Here is a 17,554-nt window from a genome sequence, read left to right on the forward strand (position 1 = left end):
GAACAAAGGTGAAACAAAGCTGTGGACATGCGTTAGCCCGGTAAGATTGACCAAGCTATTTCTAAGGATTTTAGACTCTGACGAGCTGCAATGGCATCAATTACTGTGTCTATGAATGCAGAAAACGTGGAACAATGATCAACCTTACAAGGAATGACTTGCCTCTAAAAAAACAACAACAAAAAAACAAACAAACAAAGGAGTGCAGTGACTACTCATGGTAGTCCCAGGATGCAGCATTTTTCTTTTTATTTCATCAGTTTCTTGGATCTTCTAAATTAGTAATTGGTAATTTATGATTTCCTTTGTCCCCGGGGTTTAAAGGCCTAAGGCTATTTCTTTTAGCTACTGGTGTATTTGCTGTGTTAGTATACATATTTATCTTGGAAACTCGTAAAAAAAGAAGGATACTAAGGCTGGGTAAAAAATGCAACTTAAATCGCAATGTTAGAGGGGTTACCATAACAACTTTTAGATGCAATCCACAAGGCAACTTCTTTTTTTGGGAATGACACCAGAATCAAAGCCTCTTCTTCTTACCAATATATCTCAGAAGGAAAACTCCACTGAGACTTCAACTGGAACCATGTGCCATGGTTATCTCAATCTAACACCACACTTTTAGAAAACCAACACTCATGATGGGTCTAGCATGAAATGAAAGTTAAATATGTGGAAATGCACCAATATCCTTAACCACAATTATATATGGCAGGGATCCAAGGGCCAGGAGAACCTTGTTACAAGTGCATGGCATCAGGCATTCTTTGAAATATCAAAACAAGTTAAATAAAAATCTGGAGGCCACAAAAACCAAAGGAGCGATTATGCAATAAAGAACGGTCAAAGAGCACCCTTCTCTCTTTGTATGTTCCCTTGTAAAATGCTTTAAAGTTATAAGAGAAGGCTATGCTGTGTCTAAAATCGTAAAATCAACCCTCTTGCAAAGCATGGTGGCGAAAAAAGCTGCCAAAAGGATGGCAGTGGTGATTTAAACAATTATTTCTTAATGATGATTTTTTTTCCCAAGCTGAATAAATGCCTTTACCAGTGGGTGTCACTAAATGTGTTTCTAAACACATGACACATATCAGGTCGATTAGTAACAGTCGCTTTATGGCAGAATAATATTTATTTTTTTGAAGGAGTTTCTAGCATTTCTGAATGTCTGGATGGACAGTAAGGCCACAATGTGAAGACAAGGAGAACAGGTACAGTTCACAGGAACAACCCTACCTTCTGCCCTCTTCTCCGACCTCTGCGTACGGATTGATGATGCACGTTCCATCATCTTCCTCTAGCTGTGTCACGTTCTGTTGTCCTCCCTCTCCCTCGGCTCGCTCGCTCTCCTCTCTGTCTTCCTTCTCCTCGCTCTCATCGATGATCTTCCTTTCCTGACTGAGTGACCGTCTGACGTGCAGGACCTCGCGCGGGGGCTGTGTGCAGTCCAGACTCTTGGCCTCAACACGGGCTTCTCGGTGGCGGTGGCGCCTGTGCCGGGCTCCTTCCTCCGGTGCCTGACTGGACCTAAATTTCCGGGCCATCCGGTGCCTGCCACCGCCCGCGGTCCTGTGGTTTGCTCCTGCTGTCTTCTCCTCACTCAGGTTGACAAGAGGCTCACCCGCCGGGGGATCTGGCATTGGAATGGAGACGGACATCGGGGGCTCGGGTAGGGGCATCTTCACCGACATGGGAGACTCAGGCAGGTGAGCCGGGCTGGCCCCCGGGGAGATGGCGGGAACGTGTTTGGGAATTGTGGGAGTTTCATTGTTTTCTTCTGGAGGGCTACTAAACAGCTCCTCTCTGCTCGCCATCTGACGACGTCTGCGTAGCTGGTTGGCTCTCTGCTCCCACACGGACATGTTAACTTTTCTCCTCCTCTCGCGGCGATTGGCAAACGCACTAGGGCCACGAATGGGCTGCTCATCTGGGGGCCCCGCTGCACAATCAAGGTCTTCTGGGAAATTGGGCCGCCCTCTGTGGATTGCCCGTTTTCTGTATAGGTAGGGTCTTCTTCTGCCACTAAAACATCACAACACAACACACATCTGAATATGGGGTCAGAACCTTGTCCAAATGTACAGAATTAGTGAAAGAAAGACAAATATCCATTTGGCAAACCAGCTATCTAACACGAAAATGTTGAAAAGAATTAAATAAAAGTAGGGAGAAAAGAGGAAACCTTTTCTGTAAATTGGTAATGTTGGTTAATTCTTAACAGAAAATATTCCCATGGAAAAAAAAATGTGCGGAAAAAGCATCCATAAAATGAACAATAATACCTGGGAGGAAGGGACGGATCAGAAGTCGGAAAAAAAGGAGAACAAAACCCACAAGAACAAAAAATAAAATGCGTGGGATTAAAGTGCAAACATTGTGTAACATCCACAAAATCATCTCGGGAATCGAGTAGGGAAACTAAAGAAAGGTCTGTGCGACAGGGAGGCATTCAGTTATACTTACTGGTGCTCGGATTCTTTTGCTGTCCGATGAGTGGTCATTTGAAAACAAGACATTAGTGATTTACAACATACACTGAACTTCTGACGTGGCACTGAACAAAACGTCAACATGGAAGCAGAAGCTGCAGATGTCAGCTGATTCACATTTAAAGGTTTCGCTGGAGTCTACTTTATTCCACTTAATATTAAACAGCAATAGATTAGAGTATCATAGCAAGTTAATTCATTTTTGCCTCCATGCAATCTGCACTGATGTAGTAGTTCATGCAAAAGAAGTGATCATGAGTGCACATCATGTACGGTATATGAAATTATTTTACATTAACCTGACATTTCTATGTTTTTAATCCTTTTTATTGAGCTAATGCAATCAGATATTTTGAGAAAGTTGAATTTCATCAGCTATAATAGAAACATACTGCTTTATGGGTAATGAATCTATATAAAATATTCACTTTCTGTATTGAATAAATTAAATGCATTATTATCCCTTGATATTTTAATATTATCAAGACAAGTGTCTGCATTAAAAATGGTTGCTCTGAAAATGCTGAGCTGATAATTTTGTTCAGTGCCACACAACAAAAATATAACAAGACAACAAGATGGAGCCAGAAAAACTCACATCGATAAACGTATTAGTGGTTGCAGCACATACATGACTTACATTTATATATGTTACAAACAAATGAAACGTTCATATTGGAAACTTTAAAATAAAAAGTGTCACAGGGTTTTTGTAAATCTGTCATGTTCATCAATACAAATTAAAATATCTGATCTGTTTATACTGTTCCATAAAAAAACACACCAAAACTGCTATATAATCAGATGAAGACAGCCGTTTACCATAGTTTAACTTTTTTTCTATCTCTTCTCCTTTACTATGTTTACAATAATTTAGCTTTTCTTTAACTCAAAGAAAAAAGTCAAACTTCTTAGGGAACGAAACGTAAAAGGATGATAGCTTTGGTCAAATAAGATCAATAAATAAATCTGCACATCTTGAATTTCCATAACATTTTAAATCATTTTAAGTATCTTAGAAAGTCACATTAAAAAATTTACTTTGGATAATTACTGTGTAATTATCCAAAGTAAATGAGTAATGAAAGGCAGATGGATCAAAAGTCTCAAAATTACAAAGTCTTTGTTGCTGCTACTGGTTCAGCTGGGGACAGAGAGAAGAGAGGAGAATGGCAGACAGGAAACGGGACCAAAAGATTGGACGTTTACGCAAATCCTAAACGCAAAGCAAGTAAAGAGCACCTGATGGGACAAGATTAATGGTAACAGTGACTGAGGTTATTTGGCCTGCTGGGTTAAAATATTACTGCACAGGAAATAGTCAAATGCGGCGATACGTGGGTCTGATGTTAAGAAAACCATAAAAATGCTATACACATCTGCTCTGCCTAATGGTAAAGTCCACTACTCGCTACTTTTAATAACTCCACTGTTACAAAAGGCCATCCGCCCATTTTGCTGACAGTGAGCTGTTATTTTGAAGTCGTAACCATTTTTCTAACACTGACCCTTTCACCTTTTGATAAAAATAAAACAGGTTTTCAAATGGGATACCTGGGACTGGGGAGAGTTGGTGGTTCTGAGTCCAATTCAACCTCCTAAACCCACCGAAACGCCATTTAATTTGTTAATTTAAACACCATTAATTTGTCATTTATTCTGCCAACAACATGCCCTTTAGTGTATGAGCAGATGGGATTATTAGGGTATAAGTGGCCTCGCCTCTGTCAGTCTGCCCCAGGGCAGCTGTAGCTACTAACATAGCTCACCACCGTCAGGGTGTGAATGTGTGTGTGACTGGGTGAATGACTAAAACTGTAGTGTGAAGCGCTTTGGAGGTCGTCAAGACTAGTTAAAGCGCTATACAAGTACAAGCCATTTACCATTTGCCATCTAAGTACTTTTAGCAGCCAGTAAGAGTAGAAAACCACCAAACAAGTCCAATGCATTTACTATTTTCACTTTTATGTGCTCAATCAAAGGAAAAGCAGTTTTAAAAAACTACATTTAATTCTTGTTTCTACTTTGTGATATAACAAACAAGAGCTAATACAACTATCCACGTATCAGAAAGAGGCCATAGAAACAAACGAAGGTCTATAACAGGTAAGAAGCAGACGGATTAGATATTAAAACACTTGTTGCTGTCAAATCTGAAATAAAAAAAATGTGACCTTTAAAGCAACAAATAAGCAGCTTATAAGAAAATAAATGAACTACACAGAGGAAATGAATATGGCCAAAGAAGTTATCATCTAGCATCAGCATTTGCGATGGAGGAGGTGAAATGTTGAAAAGGGTGAGGGATGAGTAAGAGGTGGAGACCAGATTGTTTAAAAGAGTCATACAGATAGCTGAGGACATCCAGGGACAATGAGGGGTAACGGAAAAGACCAGGAGCAAGAAATTAGAACAGTGAAACAAGAACAGAGTACACTATTTACATCAGGACCAGAACAAAGGGAGCAAACATAAACCGCATATATTCCCTAAAAAAATAAATCCAAGATTAGGGTTGGGAAATCCTTTGAGTACTCTTAGAACAAAAATGTTTGTAAATATGAGATTTTTTTCCACTGCCGACATTTGAAGATTTACAATATAGGCAAAAATGATGGCTCAGATAAACAGCTTGCTGACTAACAATGCTCCGACTGGTGCAGACCAGCTGTCAACGAAGGGATGTTATACCTAGTTTTTACCTAAATAGGATTATGCTCCTATGTATGTAGACTGCCTTTAAGGGACAGAGATGATACAATCACTGTATAAACCACCATATTCTGCATTAAGTGTAAAGAAGAAGCTGTCTTCTTTTATAAAGACTGATGTCGGATGTAACTTACTCTGATATCAAGCCGTCTCTTCCTCTTGCATATCTCTGATTGAAGAACTCCTCTTCTTCTTCTTCATCCTGGGGATCCAAACTGCGTTAACGAGTGTTCAACACTTTTTTTTTTAAATAAACGTGTAAAAACACGTAATTTTTACAAGTTAATGCAATACAGATCAAAGTCATGCAAACCTTGGTAAGTTCCTGTGCGTTGGCCAAATTATCCACAGCGATGGCCAAGAAGACATTTAGCAGTGTGTCTGTCATAAAGGTCGTTAAGGACAAATGTGGCTAGCCAGGATTCACAATCCCGTCTATTTGTTAAAATAACAATAAGACTTCCAATTGTGCCCAGGATATATTCCAAGATACACAGTCCTTCATTTTCAAAGTTACAAAGAGTTCAGATAGAATATAATGTATTTATAAGCAATTGGTCAGCAACGTGAGAAGAGTATTTTAGGGCGGCTGAGCCATTCAAAAATGACGTAAGGTTCAGTTTTTTTCTCAATAGAATATTGAATTACTTCCAGGATTTCTTTATCTGGGTTATTTGATAGCATTAACAACAGAAAACTGTATATTTTCTGTCAACAAGTAGACATCTCTGACTGGAAACAATTTCTAACGAGCTCACATTAATCTAAAAATATTAAGTTCTGTCTTTTTCTGCTTGCTTGTTTTACGTGCCATATTTTGTGATTTGAAGAAAATACTGATCACTGATTGTTTAGCTATGCCAGGATTTAAGTCAACCCGTCATCACAAACTAGTGGCCGGAGAACCAAAAAATGCAGAAAATTTAGTTTTAAGTTCTCTGAGCAACATTTACTGAAATGTACTCAATGTGGGTGACAACTGCTCATTCAAGTCAATGCTAAACCACATTTGTCAAGCTTTGAATGGTTGCAGCCCACATACTCAACTCTGCTGCTCAACCCACAAGTGCATTTTCCTATCAAAAATGACACAATTTAAATGGAAATAAACAGCCTTGCCAATGGTGAACGATTCATTGCCAAGAAAATCTGTGACAACAAAGACATAATTGATCAAACACAAACTTCACCACTTTTAATGCTAAGTGTAAGTCTTGACGCTGTGTGGGTATGAGGGTATAAACAATACTTACCCAGTTCTTGTTATCAGAGAATATTAAAGCTTCATGCCGTGTTATTAATTCATCTCAGAAGAAAAAAAAAATCTTCAAATAATTCATTGCAAGCCCAAATTAAATAATCGATGCCAACGATGACTGAGCGTAAACTCCTGACCGCGGCTATAACGACTCTTTATCCCAGAGTGCATCAACAAGGGGCTATTTTAGTACATCTCGCAGTTAATGTTTTTTCTATTTTTACACTCCAGAGCTTCTCTTGTAATTGAATATTTCAAGAATGCATTATTGCTTTTCCAAAAGTGATGGCGAACGAGCATTCTGGTTACATCAGAGCTCTCTGACCACTTCTTAGGTCAACAAGGATACAGTTACCGAACAGAGTGAGCACTATGAAGTAGATGGATGACCACATGCCGTAGCGAACGCCTCCCTGCGAGCGGATTCCATTATACATCACCTCGTTCCAGTCCTCGCCAGTCAGGATCTGCGGGCAATTAAAGGCACCGAACATGTAGCAGAAATAATTACACCGCTCAGGTTAGACTCATGTGAATGCTGGCTTAAAAATACTCCAAACGGCAGACCTACCCCCCCCCCCCTTCTGATAACAATACAGCATTAAAAAGGGTGACGAGATAATAATTACTATGTTAGCTGATCAAAACAGTCTTTCACAGTGCAGTTGGTTTGAAGCAGATCTGATGCGGTCTTGCTCATGTTTCCCTTGTCTGATATTCATGTGCGCATATGTGTGCTTGGATGTGTGGGACGATAGCGGAGGCAGGGGGCGGAGAACGATTGAGCAGAGTTGTTTAATCTGCGCCTGGGGTGAGAAATATCCCAGGGTGCAATGTGTCATGGAGAGCAGGCAGAATTGGGGGGGGGGGGGATGGGAGATCTGTGGGAGCCAAACCTGAAACACTGTCATGATGGCAGCTGGAAACGTGTCAAAGTTGGTGGGAGTGTAATCTTCAAAGATGAACCTAGAGGGAAAGCAGATAGAGAGGCAGGGTCAGATATGACCAAGGAGGGAAAACAGAAGTAAGAATGGAGGAGGAGGAGAAGGAGGAGGAAGATGCAGCGAGCTATTTTCATCCGGACATGGCGCTTCCTCTCCCTCCTTCAAAGATGCCATTGAGGAAACTGGTCCTTCATCACTAAGTGAGTAAATACTGTTTCAGCACCTTCCTCTTGGTTGGAAGCGTGGGTAAAAAAAAAAAAAAAACCCTGAAATATAGAAGCTAGTTTCGTAGGAAGTCACGATAAAGGATGTCCATACATACCTCCCTCCAAAAAGCTGCATCCCGAGCAGTGCAAACACCACAGTGAAGAGAAAGAGAAGGAAAAGCAGGCTGATAATGGACTTCATGGAGCTCATCAGGGAAACAACCAGGTTCCTGAGAGAGGCCCAGTACCTGGTAAGAAAAATGAATGTCAGCAAGATCAGCTTCTCTAAAACCAGCATTTCTTTTAGGTCTTCCCTCAACTACCGCTCTCTTGTGTGAATTAAACCACCAGTCTCAAAAAGATTAGCTGTCTAACAAAATGTAAATAAAAGTAAATGATAAAAATTATGAAATTTTGGACCTTAAAAAGTGGGAAACACATCCAGCTTTCTTTGTACTCGGTCTTACAGTACTTTATATACAGTTAACTCTTAGATTTGTGTGTTCATTCATTTGTGGCTCCTTACATGATTTATTTTCCTGGGATTTGTCGCTCTGGCTAAAGAATTTTAGTGGCGTCATGCTGCGACCAAACTACAAACCCATGATGCAGCTAAGCCCAGTTGAATGAAAACAATCCTCAGGTATTCTCCCTTCTCAGCAATTATGCACAAGACCTCTCCTTCTGAAACTGGCCTTCTGTAAAGGTAATAATAATTATAATACTACCACCGATGCCGATGATGAAAACATAATGTTTCAAATAGGGCTGGACGATATATAAAAAAAAAAGCGTATTGATAAAATAGAAATTATTTTGATCGATATTGATAATTATCAACAAATTCAAAACATTTATTTTAAGTTTTAAAAAAAGAAAAAATAACATGTGCTCTCTGAACTCTTTGAAGGGGGCGGAGCTTGGTTTCTGGATCTGTGTTTGTGATTGGTTGGGAGGATGTAATGACTGTAATATTAACCTATATGGCTAGAATGCAAAAGGAAGGAAAACTGTTATTCTATTGAACTTTTTATTGACCTTTTTTCTATCATCGATATACGTCTATCGATCCATATATATTGTTATTGAGTTATCGTCCAGCCCTAGCTTAAAATACAAAAATAATACAAATAACTTGAAACGTATGAATTTGGGTAAAGATATATATGTATATTTAAAGAGGTTCTGAAACAGGGATTTAAATAAAGTAGCAGCCTAAAATCTGTTGTCAATAACAGGTATGAAGTTTATAGCATACTACAGGAAGGCGCTAAAATTAGGTAACCTCTGGGTGTAAAACTGAAAAATACCAGCTTAAATCGTCAACACTGTAATGATCATCTTGATGCTGTTTTAATGTAATTATTGCGAATGAAAACATAAATAAAAAAGAAAGAAAGCTGTCCGCAAACATACTTAATAAGATTTCCGACAAGGAGTAGGAAAGTTTGGTAGCAGTTAAGTTAATAAGTTAAAGTATTTTTTTAAATCCATGTACCGGTAAGTTTTAAATCAATTAAATAAAGATCTAAAGAGGTTAGCTGAGTGAAACTTGCAACAGCTCACTCTTAACATGTTTTTTCCCCTTACGTTTTATTATATTTAACGGGCGTCAAACTCACTTGGTGATTTTGAATATTCTCAGGAGTCTCAGCGCTCTCAGTACACTGATACCGAATGACATGCCGGGCCTAAAGAAGCCCCAGACCACCTCAAAGATGCTGCCGATAATGACCTGCAAAACATGTCACAAATAAACAGGAGGGGGGAATGATGTCCCGTGCAATTTATATTGGCTGCTGTTAAGGAAAATGTAGGTATGGTAGGGAAATCTTTAAGTCTAACCAGCTCAAGCAGAATACATGCAATGATTATGTAGTGTTGTAAGTGGGATGTTTTGGTTCAAGTTGTTGTTGAGTCTAAAAGAATGTGTAATTATTTATTGCAAGTAATGTATCAAACTTGTCATGCCAAGTAGGCGCCCTAAATCCTTCATTGCGTTGCATTAAATAGAAACATTTTTGTCTGACGCAAAAAAAACAAAAAAACTGTTTTGCTTTTGTTTTTTCTACAGTTACATGGAGTCAGAATAAAAGATGAAGGATCTCACCCCACAGTCAAAGCAGTTGAAAGATGAATGGAAGTAGAGCCGGAAGCCCAGACCATACATCTTCAAAAACATCTCAGCCAGAAACAGCCCCAGGAACACAAACTCTGCATAGTCTGCAGATAAGGAGGAAAACAGAGGCAGTCATGTCAAAAAGCACAACGAGCAAGTCTGAAATCACAAACAACACCATCATTAAACGTGACCTAGTTTCATTTTCCTTTAAGGTGACAGTTAAAAGAAAAACCCAGTCAGCTGTTCAAGAGTAAAACACACAGAGGACGATGGTCAGCCAGTCGGGCTGGTCATGGTGCACGATGGCCACGCAGATGGTGTTGAGCGCCACCAGACTGAGGACCATCAAGTAGAAAGTGTCCGTCTTCACCATACGGCGGATGGAGATGCGCAACATGCGCTCTTTACGTCGCAGGTAGGCAGCTGGGCCACGGCGGCCGCTGCGAAAGTTCATTCTTGATCTTGACATGCCTAAAGGTGGGGAAAAAAAGGAACGTCACTGGACAAAGTAAAATTATTCAATCTTAACTAAAGCTGCAGGTTACTCAAGTACGAACCACCAGAACTGACAAAGACCCCTGGATAGGTGTCGAAACTTTTCAGATTGAGATACAGTCTGGATGCCTCCAATTTAAGCTTGTTTGCTGTTGCCTCTGTTGTGAATATTTCTGCTTCTCTGGTAAGATAAACTTGGTTCCTCATCCAGTTTTGTTTGTCACAGTTCCAGTTGTTCCAAACCCATTTTGAAGCATGACAAATACAAATGGGCCTCTGTGAACTTGCAGATTACTAATTAAAAGCTCCAAGAGACTTTTTTATGTCCACATAAAAAAATTATTTTACGTAAATTTTTGGGGGAATTATTCGGGCTGTCAATAAATGTGCAACAAATGATTTGATGGAGAAAACAAACAAAGGGGGAAAAAGTCAATTATTTTTCAACATTTTGAATTTTATTTCAAACTTTTGAAAAAGATGTACTCAAACTAATGGTTGAATTTTTAAAATAATAAACAGTATTTCTACCTAAATATAACTTTTATAAATCTTGCGGTGGATTTGAACTATAGCTGGTGCCCTCTAAGTTGTCCACTAATTTCGGCAATATAATAAAAGGAAATGAGAAATGTCCTTGACTTACTGGCGGTGGACTGGTCTGTGTACTTGTCACTTCCTGGTGCGGCTCTCCGTGCACCTGTCTTTTTACTCGCTCTTTTCAGCACTGAAAAAAAAATTGTAGAAAAATAGCAACATTGAATAACAAGTAGGGAAAGGATTTAGAACTCCTTGTGACACAGTAGGTTTTATATAAGGCAAATAATTTCTAATATCTGCTCATGATGGGTTTAATTTCAACCCAGAAGTATGAATTTACAAGTTGAAAACATTTATAGAATGCCCTCTGCAGAAGTTTGACTTGGAAATTTGGAGAACCCGGGTCAACATCAATTTCAGATCCAATCTGGTTGTTGAACATCTAAAACTCAGGCTCCATACCCTAAATAATAGCTTCTAGCTCCCGCTCCTTGACCCTCCATGGAGTCAACAGTAAGAACTCCAACGTGGATAGGATAGGAGCTTGTGACTGCTGTGCCGAATTCGGATAGCCTTCATCTCCGACATCATTACGTGACGGAAACGCTCATAGTTGATGCGAGTCAAATCTGGGCCTACTGCCCTCCGAAAGTGAAAAACAACGTGTTTGCTTTCCTCTCTTCTGACATTTTCATTGATTTTCATGAGGGTACTGTGCTTATAGGTCGTGTCACGCAAAGGACTGTGGGATACCTTAAGGGTTCTTAGTGTCGGCAAGGGACATCATAGGGTTCCTAGGCAAAACTAGCCGTGGGTAGGAGCGTAAAGACTAGTTTTCCAACCTCCTTCCTTACTAACCGCACTTATCATGGCGACCGCTGACACACTTCTGCTTTGGCTAAAGAGTCCTTACTCTAAAAGGGTATTCGGACTGAGCCACAGTTGCAGAAATAAGGAGTTTGCTTGGATGGCTGACTTAATCCGTTGCTCTAAAACCAATAGAGCACAAAGTACTTAATAATATATACAGTATCTGTGATATTTATCAGAAAGAGGCTAATCATTATACTCCTCTCATAATTAAATGTAATGAATGGCAAAAAAAAAATGTTATTATGTTAGCGTGTATTGCTAATACCCGTTAGCACCACAGCAGATTATATATCTGTGTAATTAACACAATTTTCCGACTTCTGACTGAGGCAAATGGTACGTACCATATGAACGATGGTTCATAAGACTAGCTATCACAACCACACATATCCATTATTCATTCATTCTTGCTTTCTAAAATTCTCAGATCTGGTGGAATTTCTAACCTCACAGTTAATGTATAAACTCAAAATTAAGCACTTACCAGACTGCACTCAAAAACGTTTTTAGTTAAGAGAGAGGGAGGGTATCATTACACGGATAACCTACATTTAAAAATCGTATGGGCTCGAACAAACATGAATTAATGTGGCTTTCAGTAAGTGGTGTGAAGGTCTGGAACAAACTCAGCATTGAATTAAAACAATGTCCAAGCTTGAGACTATTAAGGAAAAGTTGGTTTTCCTAAAAAGATATGAGGTGGAAGAAGAACAGCGAACACCAATGGGTACTTTTAGCCGCTTCACATGGGTGCATGCATACTTTTGCAATGCTTGTGGTAGGTGTGGGCTATGGGGTGTAGATAATGAGTATCTGAATGTAGATGTGCACAGGCACATGCAAATGTGTATATGTATGTTTTATTATACGCAGTATATTGATTTATTTGCTTACTTAATGAATTTTGGAGTAGCATGGACTCATAAGTAAAGTAGGAATCAGGAGTATAGGAATGAAAAGGGGTATGAGTAAATATGTAAATACTTTTTTATACCCCTTTTCAGACATAATCACTAAATTATACATATAATATAATTATATATATTATTATTATCATTATTCATACATAATGTTTGTGTGTGTTAAATTTATAATTTCACTGGGATGTTTGAAATAAATTATTCATTCATACCATCACTGAGTTTAACATTGAATTTCTACAAACATTGAGTCTATAATTCATTTGTTTATAGTTACATGAAACTGAAAATTGCTTGGAATAAAATAAGACATTGACGAGTGTAAGGTAAAAAGGATGCTTTATGAACTATACAGAAACTTACCATCTAATGGGGATCTGCCTGAATTTTTATTCTCCTCTGCAAGCATGACTTCCTCTGTAATACAATAAAGGCTGGATGTTACACACAAAGCAACAATTCAAACCATCAGAAGTAGAGCTGTGCGGCTGTCAGGGTTGAATAGCTTAGGATGTCTGCAAACATTTGCAGGAACTGATGTAAGCTCTACCTTAACAGGCCGGTTTGACCTTCTCTGAAGACTGATTTCTCAATCCCTCTTATATTCTGTCTCTTTTTTTCTCCTCCTTTCTTCCCACACTCTCCCACATTCGTGCACACACAACTATTGCGCGGCGTCTACATCGCGCACACACCCGGGCATGTAAACAGTGAGATGCGCGTACACATTCGTACATGCACACAAATTTAAGTCAGTGAGTCAGTATCACCTTTTTCTCACCCTCTGCTTGCGTGGGAGACAAGCAATGTAGAATGCCATTACAGCACTGAATGTTTGTGCTTCTCAACTTTGCTACTCTGATGAAGATCCCGAACCATGGCAGAGCAGTCGTTTTCCAAAACAGGCCGAGCCTTGGGTGCAGTTTTGAGTATGTTTTAAAACCCAAAGATGCAATTCGTGTTAGTAGATCATGAAATAGGTACAAAATGTAAATTTAACTTTCCAGTAACAAGACTAGAATGACTTATTTACCAGAATAAAAGCAGTGAAATCTGTTCTGCCAAAATAATATAGTTATTTAGTGAAATCTAATTGAAGACTATGACTAACCTGGGTCTCAATTGGTTAAAGTAGTACCCTTTCTGTAGAATGTACACCTGGCCCGGTGGTTCTGTGTCTGACTGTGTTTCTTTTCGGGATGAAGTCATTTATGGAGCTATTGCTAACATTTCCCTTGTGTACTTTCTCAGTTTTTCCCCCCATAGGAAGTACTCCTGGCCTATTGCTTCTGCGTTCGGCTGTTTTGTCTTTGGAGAGTCCTTGATGAAGTTTTTGCTACCGTTGACTTTGTTTTTCTTTACATAGAAAGTACTGCTGACCCAGTAATTCTATTTTAGCTGTCTCTCTCCAGGAGAAAGCAATAGATTACGCCGTCGCTCTTTTCTTAAGGTAAACAACAGAGCCACTGCAGCCAATACCTCCCCATTCTGTGTTTTTCTTTCTATGTCTTTTCATTAGAAGGGATGCCTAGCCCAGTGATGATATGTTTAGCTGTGTCTAGAATGGGAGGGACTGTAGTACTCTTTGTTTGACTAAGGTTACGTTCAAACTGCAGGTCTTGATGCTCAATTCGGATTTTTTGCTGAAATCTGATTTATTTATTTTTTTGAGGTGGCCGTCCATACTACTATTAAATGTGACCGCCATCATTCTGCTGTCTGAATGGTTCAAGACCACAAACCAACCCACATTCGCAGATAATAGAAGGAGGCGTCACACAGCAGCGCGCTCTTTACGAAAGTAATGGTGAATGTAATTGTTTCTAGAAGTGTTCAATTAAGTTTTGTTAAAAAACAAAGAAAACTCGGGAAAAAAAACACACGCAGATACCGGCCGGCGTCTCTCCTTGTTATTATTAGAAAGCTGTTAAGCAATGGGAGCCGACAATATTAAGACCACATCATAGCAAGACAAGTAAGAAGAAAGCAGCCCAGCTATAAACAATGGTCTTCTATGGAGCGCTAACTGCTACCACTGTGTGTGGATGTGTAGTGAGAGAAGGGAGAGCGACGTGAAAGACGGATAAAATGTGACATGACTGTTCAGACTGCGAACGCTTTGAAAAAGCTGATACGTATCTGAATTACCACATATGGAGGTAGCACAAATCGTGTTTTTTTGGGCGGTAGAAAAGGTTGGAATTGGACCGTTCACACTGCTGTGAAAAAGACGGATATAGGTCGCATATGGGAAAAAAAGATCAAATTTGGGTCGCATTTCCATGCAGTGTGAATGTAGCCTGATTGATTGACAGAGCTCTTCTACAACCTCTGGAAATGACTTTACAAAGAAGGATTCTTCATAAAATTAAGAACATTATGGACAGCTTTAAGCAACCTTTTAATCAGACTGTTGTACAACAACAGAGTGTCTTCAGTCAGAGGCTTCTCCAGATCAGCTGTAAGACAGACTGGAGAAGGAGATCCGTCCTGCCTGCAGCCATCATCATCTACAACAACTCATTACAGAAACACCTATGGCATGAGTTACACCAACATTTAATTGCCCTTTGGGATTAATAAAGTATTCTGAATTTAATGGAATTAAATTACAGGTTCAAGTCCTGGTGATGGACCTTTGCTGCATATCTTCCCCCTCCCTCTCAACCTCATTTCCTGTTGCCGTTACTGTCAAATATAGGCGCCAAAGAAGTGCCAAAAAAAGTGCATTGCTTATTTGTTCTGTTTCTCCCTCCTGTCCTTTCAAGCAGCAGATGGCTCACACCAAGTCTGGTTGCACTGGAGGTCTCTTCCTGATTAACCACATGCTTGCTCAGGAGGGATTGCTGCAAATGAAACAACTCAATGCAGTTACTTATGCTTCCTAAAATATATAAGTTTTAAACCCACTGCTATGTTATGATTGACTGAATTCTGGATTCCACTGGACATTAATGTTATCTGAATCTGACTAAATGGTTATATTGCAATGGGAGTAAATTTAATTTATCTGAATTCAGGTTACACTTGTGCTGTAAAAAATTGTATTAAGTTGACATTTGTTGTGAATTGACACTATAAACAACATAATTAAATAGAATGACTAAATTAAGAGTTAAAGCAAATATTTGTAATTTAATAGGGTTAATATGATGTGCCAATTATGCAGTAATGAGTTAAAAAATAGTTAGTATTTAAGCAGTTAGTATTAGGAAAATCTATTTCGCTCATAATTTTAATCACCCTGTACTACAGTAATCAATAACCATCTTTATGTGTCATTGCAGGATATATTCCAATGAAATGTATGCTCTGCATTTAACACATCCCATAGGAAGCAGCGGGCTTCCGCTGTGCAGCACCCAGGGAGCATTCTGGGCTAAGGGTCTTGCTCAGGGACCCAGAGTTGAATTCTGTGGGAGTCAAACCCAGAACCTTCAGGACAAAAGCACAACGCTATAACCACTAGGCCACCACACCCCTAAGTTAAGGTGCGGTAAGGCAAGATACAAAGTTTTTCTGCTTCCCAGTACCTGCCCTGTCTATCCAGGCTCGGTAGCCGTTCAGTTCTCTTTCCACTTGCTGCTGACGACGTAACTTCATGAAGGCTCTCCTGTTCTCCACCCTCTCCCTTTCCTTGGCAAATTCTCTGAGAAGAAGGAAACAACTGTCTTACTCCACAATATCCGGCACCAAGACAATTATTTATTTATTTATTCACTTTTTGCAAACACAGAAATAAGCCCACTCACCCTGACAGAACTCCCAGCACTAGATTCAAGACAAAGAATGACCCAATAATGATGAGAGGAATGAAGTATATCCAGTTCCACGTGGGACCCAGAGCATCATTGGTCTGTAATGTCCGCAATGTTAAAATGATTAAGGATTTAATCGTGTTGTGGTTCACTGGTTGACCACCTTCTTAGACTCACATTGTAGAGCACAGCTGTCCAGCCCTCCATGGTGATGCACTGGAAGACGGTGAGGACAGCAAACAGGATGTTGTCAAACTGCGTGATGCCGTCATTGGGCCCGATCCAGGTGTCGTTACAGTCGTACTTCTCCGGACACTTCCTCACCCCGCATGCAAATGCCAACTCTGATGAGTCAAGAGTCTCATTATCTAGACGAAAATAGAGAACAGCTGTTGAGTGAAGTTGAAATGCATGTATAGAACATAGAGTAACACCAGCACTGATGTGTTAACTACATTAAACTATGCATCAAGATAAAACTGAAGAAATTTTAAATACACAGATGGCCATTAAAGCCTGATTAGAAGGTTTGAACCGAGAAAACTCCTGACGTAGTGTCCGACATAAATTAGATTTTAGGAAAGAGTTGATAAGAATTTTTGCAAACGCTGTCAAATCAGTTCACTGAAAGTGAATCAGGTGGTTGGTCAAAAATAAAAAGAAGCCAATTGATACAAAATTATTACACAGCTCGCTTGTTTAAAACCACCAATTGTCTGTTTCACATGTTGGTGGTGAAACATTTTAACAAAGAAGATGAGAAAGTGTGGTGTTGTTTACTGTACATCCATGAGAAACAAAGAAGACCCATTCTAAGCTCAGGATTTTTTTTAACTAGACACAATTGCCTACAAATAATATTTTGCTGTCCTCCTCCACTGAAATCGTTTTTTATGCTTTCATTTTCAGAGTGCAGCGTGACCCTGGATACCAGCCCACTCAGCCAACATGTCTATGTGAGCCCCATATGGATTTAGCTCAGTCTGTATTGTTACATGGTGAAGCAGTGGGCATCTTGTATGGAACCCATTTGGGTTCACTTATAGCGATGTAAAAACAGGGTCAGTAAGGCATGCTATGTAGGTCTCAGCTGGATCTCAAACAGGTCTTAGGAAAATTTGTCCCTGGAAAAAGGACCCATATGGGTTAAGGTTTCAGTTGTCTTGTGTCAACCCATGAAACCAATTACCATGGGTCCATTATGCAACCTACAGACTTCATTCAGAATTCATTCTTG

The 17,554-nt window shown here is 39.5% G+C and overlaps 1 protein-coding gene across 7 annotated transcripts in view; it reads right to left on the reverse strand.

The window, feature by feature from the left end:
* LOC105935453 (voltage-dependent R-type calcium channel subunit alpha-1E) overlaps positions 1-17,554 on the reverse strand; it is a 94,688-nt gene that overhangs the window by 23,650 nt on the left and 53,484 nt on the right. For all 7 annotated transcript variants that reach the window (XM_036138265.1, XM_036138264.1, XM_036138263.1 and 4 more), the window contains 14 exons: positions 16,495-16,685; positions 16,312-16,415; positions 16,093-16,208; positions 12,923-12,976; positions 10,873-10,953; positions 9,993-10,202; positions 9,720-9,832; positions 9,232-9,344; positions 7,726-7,857; positions 7,356-7,425; positions 6,809-6,926; positions 5,515-5,582; positions 5,336-5,403; positions 1,237-2,022 (listed from right to left, as the gene is read on the reverse strand). In XM_036138265.1, coding sequence (XP_035994158.1) covers positions 1,237-2,022; positions 5,336-5,403; positions 5,515-5,582; positions 6,809-6,926; positions 7,356-7,425; positions 7,726-7,857; positions 9,232-9,344; positions 9,720-9,832; positions 9,993-10,202; positions 10,873-10,953; positions 12,923-12,976; positions 16,093-16,208; positions 16,312-16,415; positions 16,495-16,685 — 2,224 coding nt within the window. The remainder of the gene's footprint in view (positions 1-1,236; positions 2,023-5,335; positions 5,404-5,514; positions 5,583-6,808; positions 6,927-7,355; positions 7,426-7,725; positions 7,858-9,231; positions 9,345-9,719; positions 9,833-9,992; positions 10,203-10,872; positions 10,954-12,922; positions 12,977-16,092; positions 16,209-16,311; positions 16,416-16,494; positions 16,686-17,554) is intronic.

Source organism: Fundulus heteroclitus, chromosome 6 (genome assembly GCF_011125445.2).
Source record: "Fundulus heteroclitus isolate FHET01 chromosome 6, MU-UCD_Fhet_4.1, whole genome shotgun sequence".
Classification (NCBI taxonomy): domain Eukaryota; kingdom Metazoa; phylum Chordata; class Actinopteri; order Cyprinodontiformes; family Fundulidae; genus Fundulus; species Fundulus heteroclitus.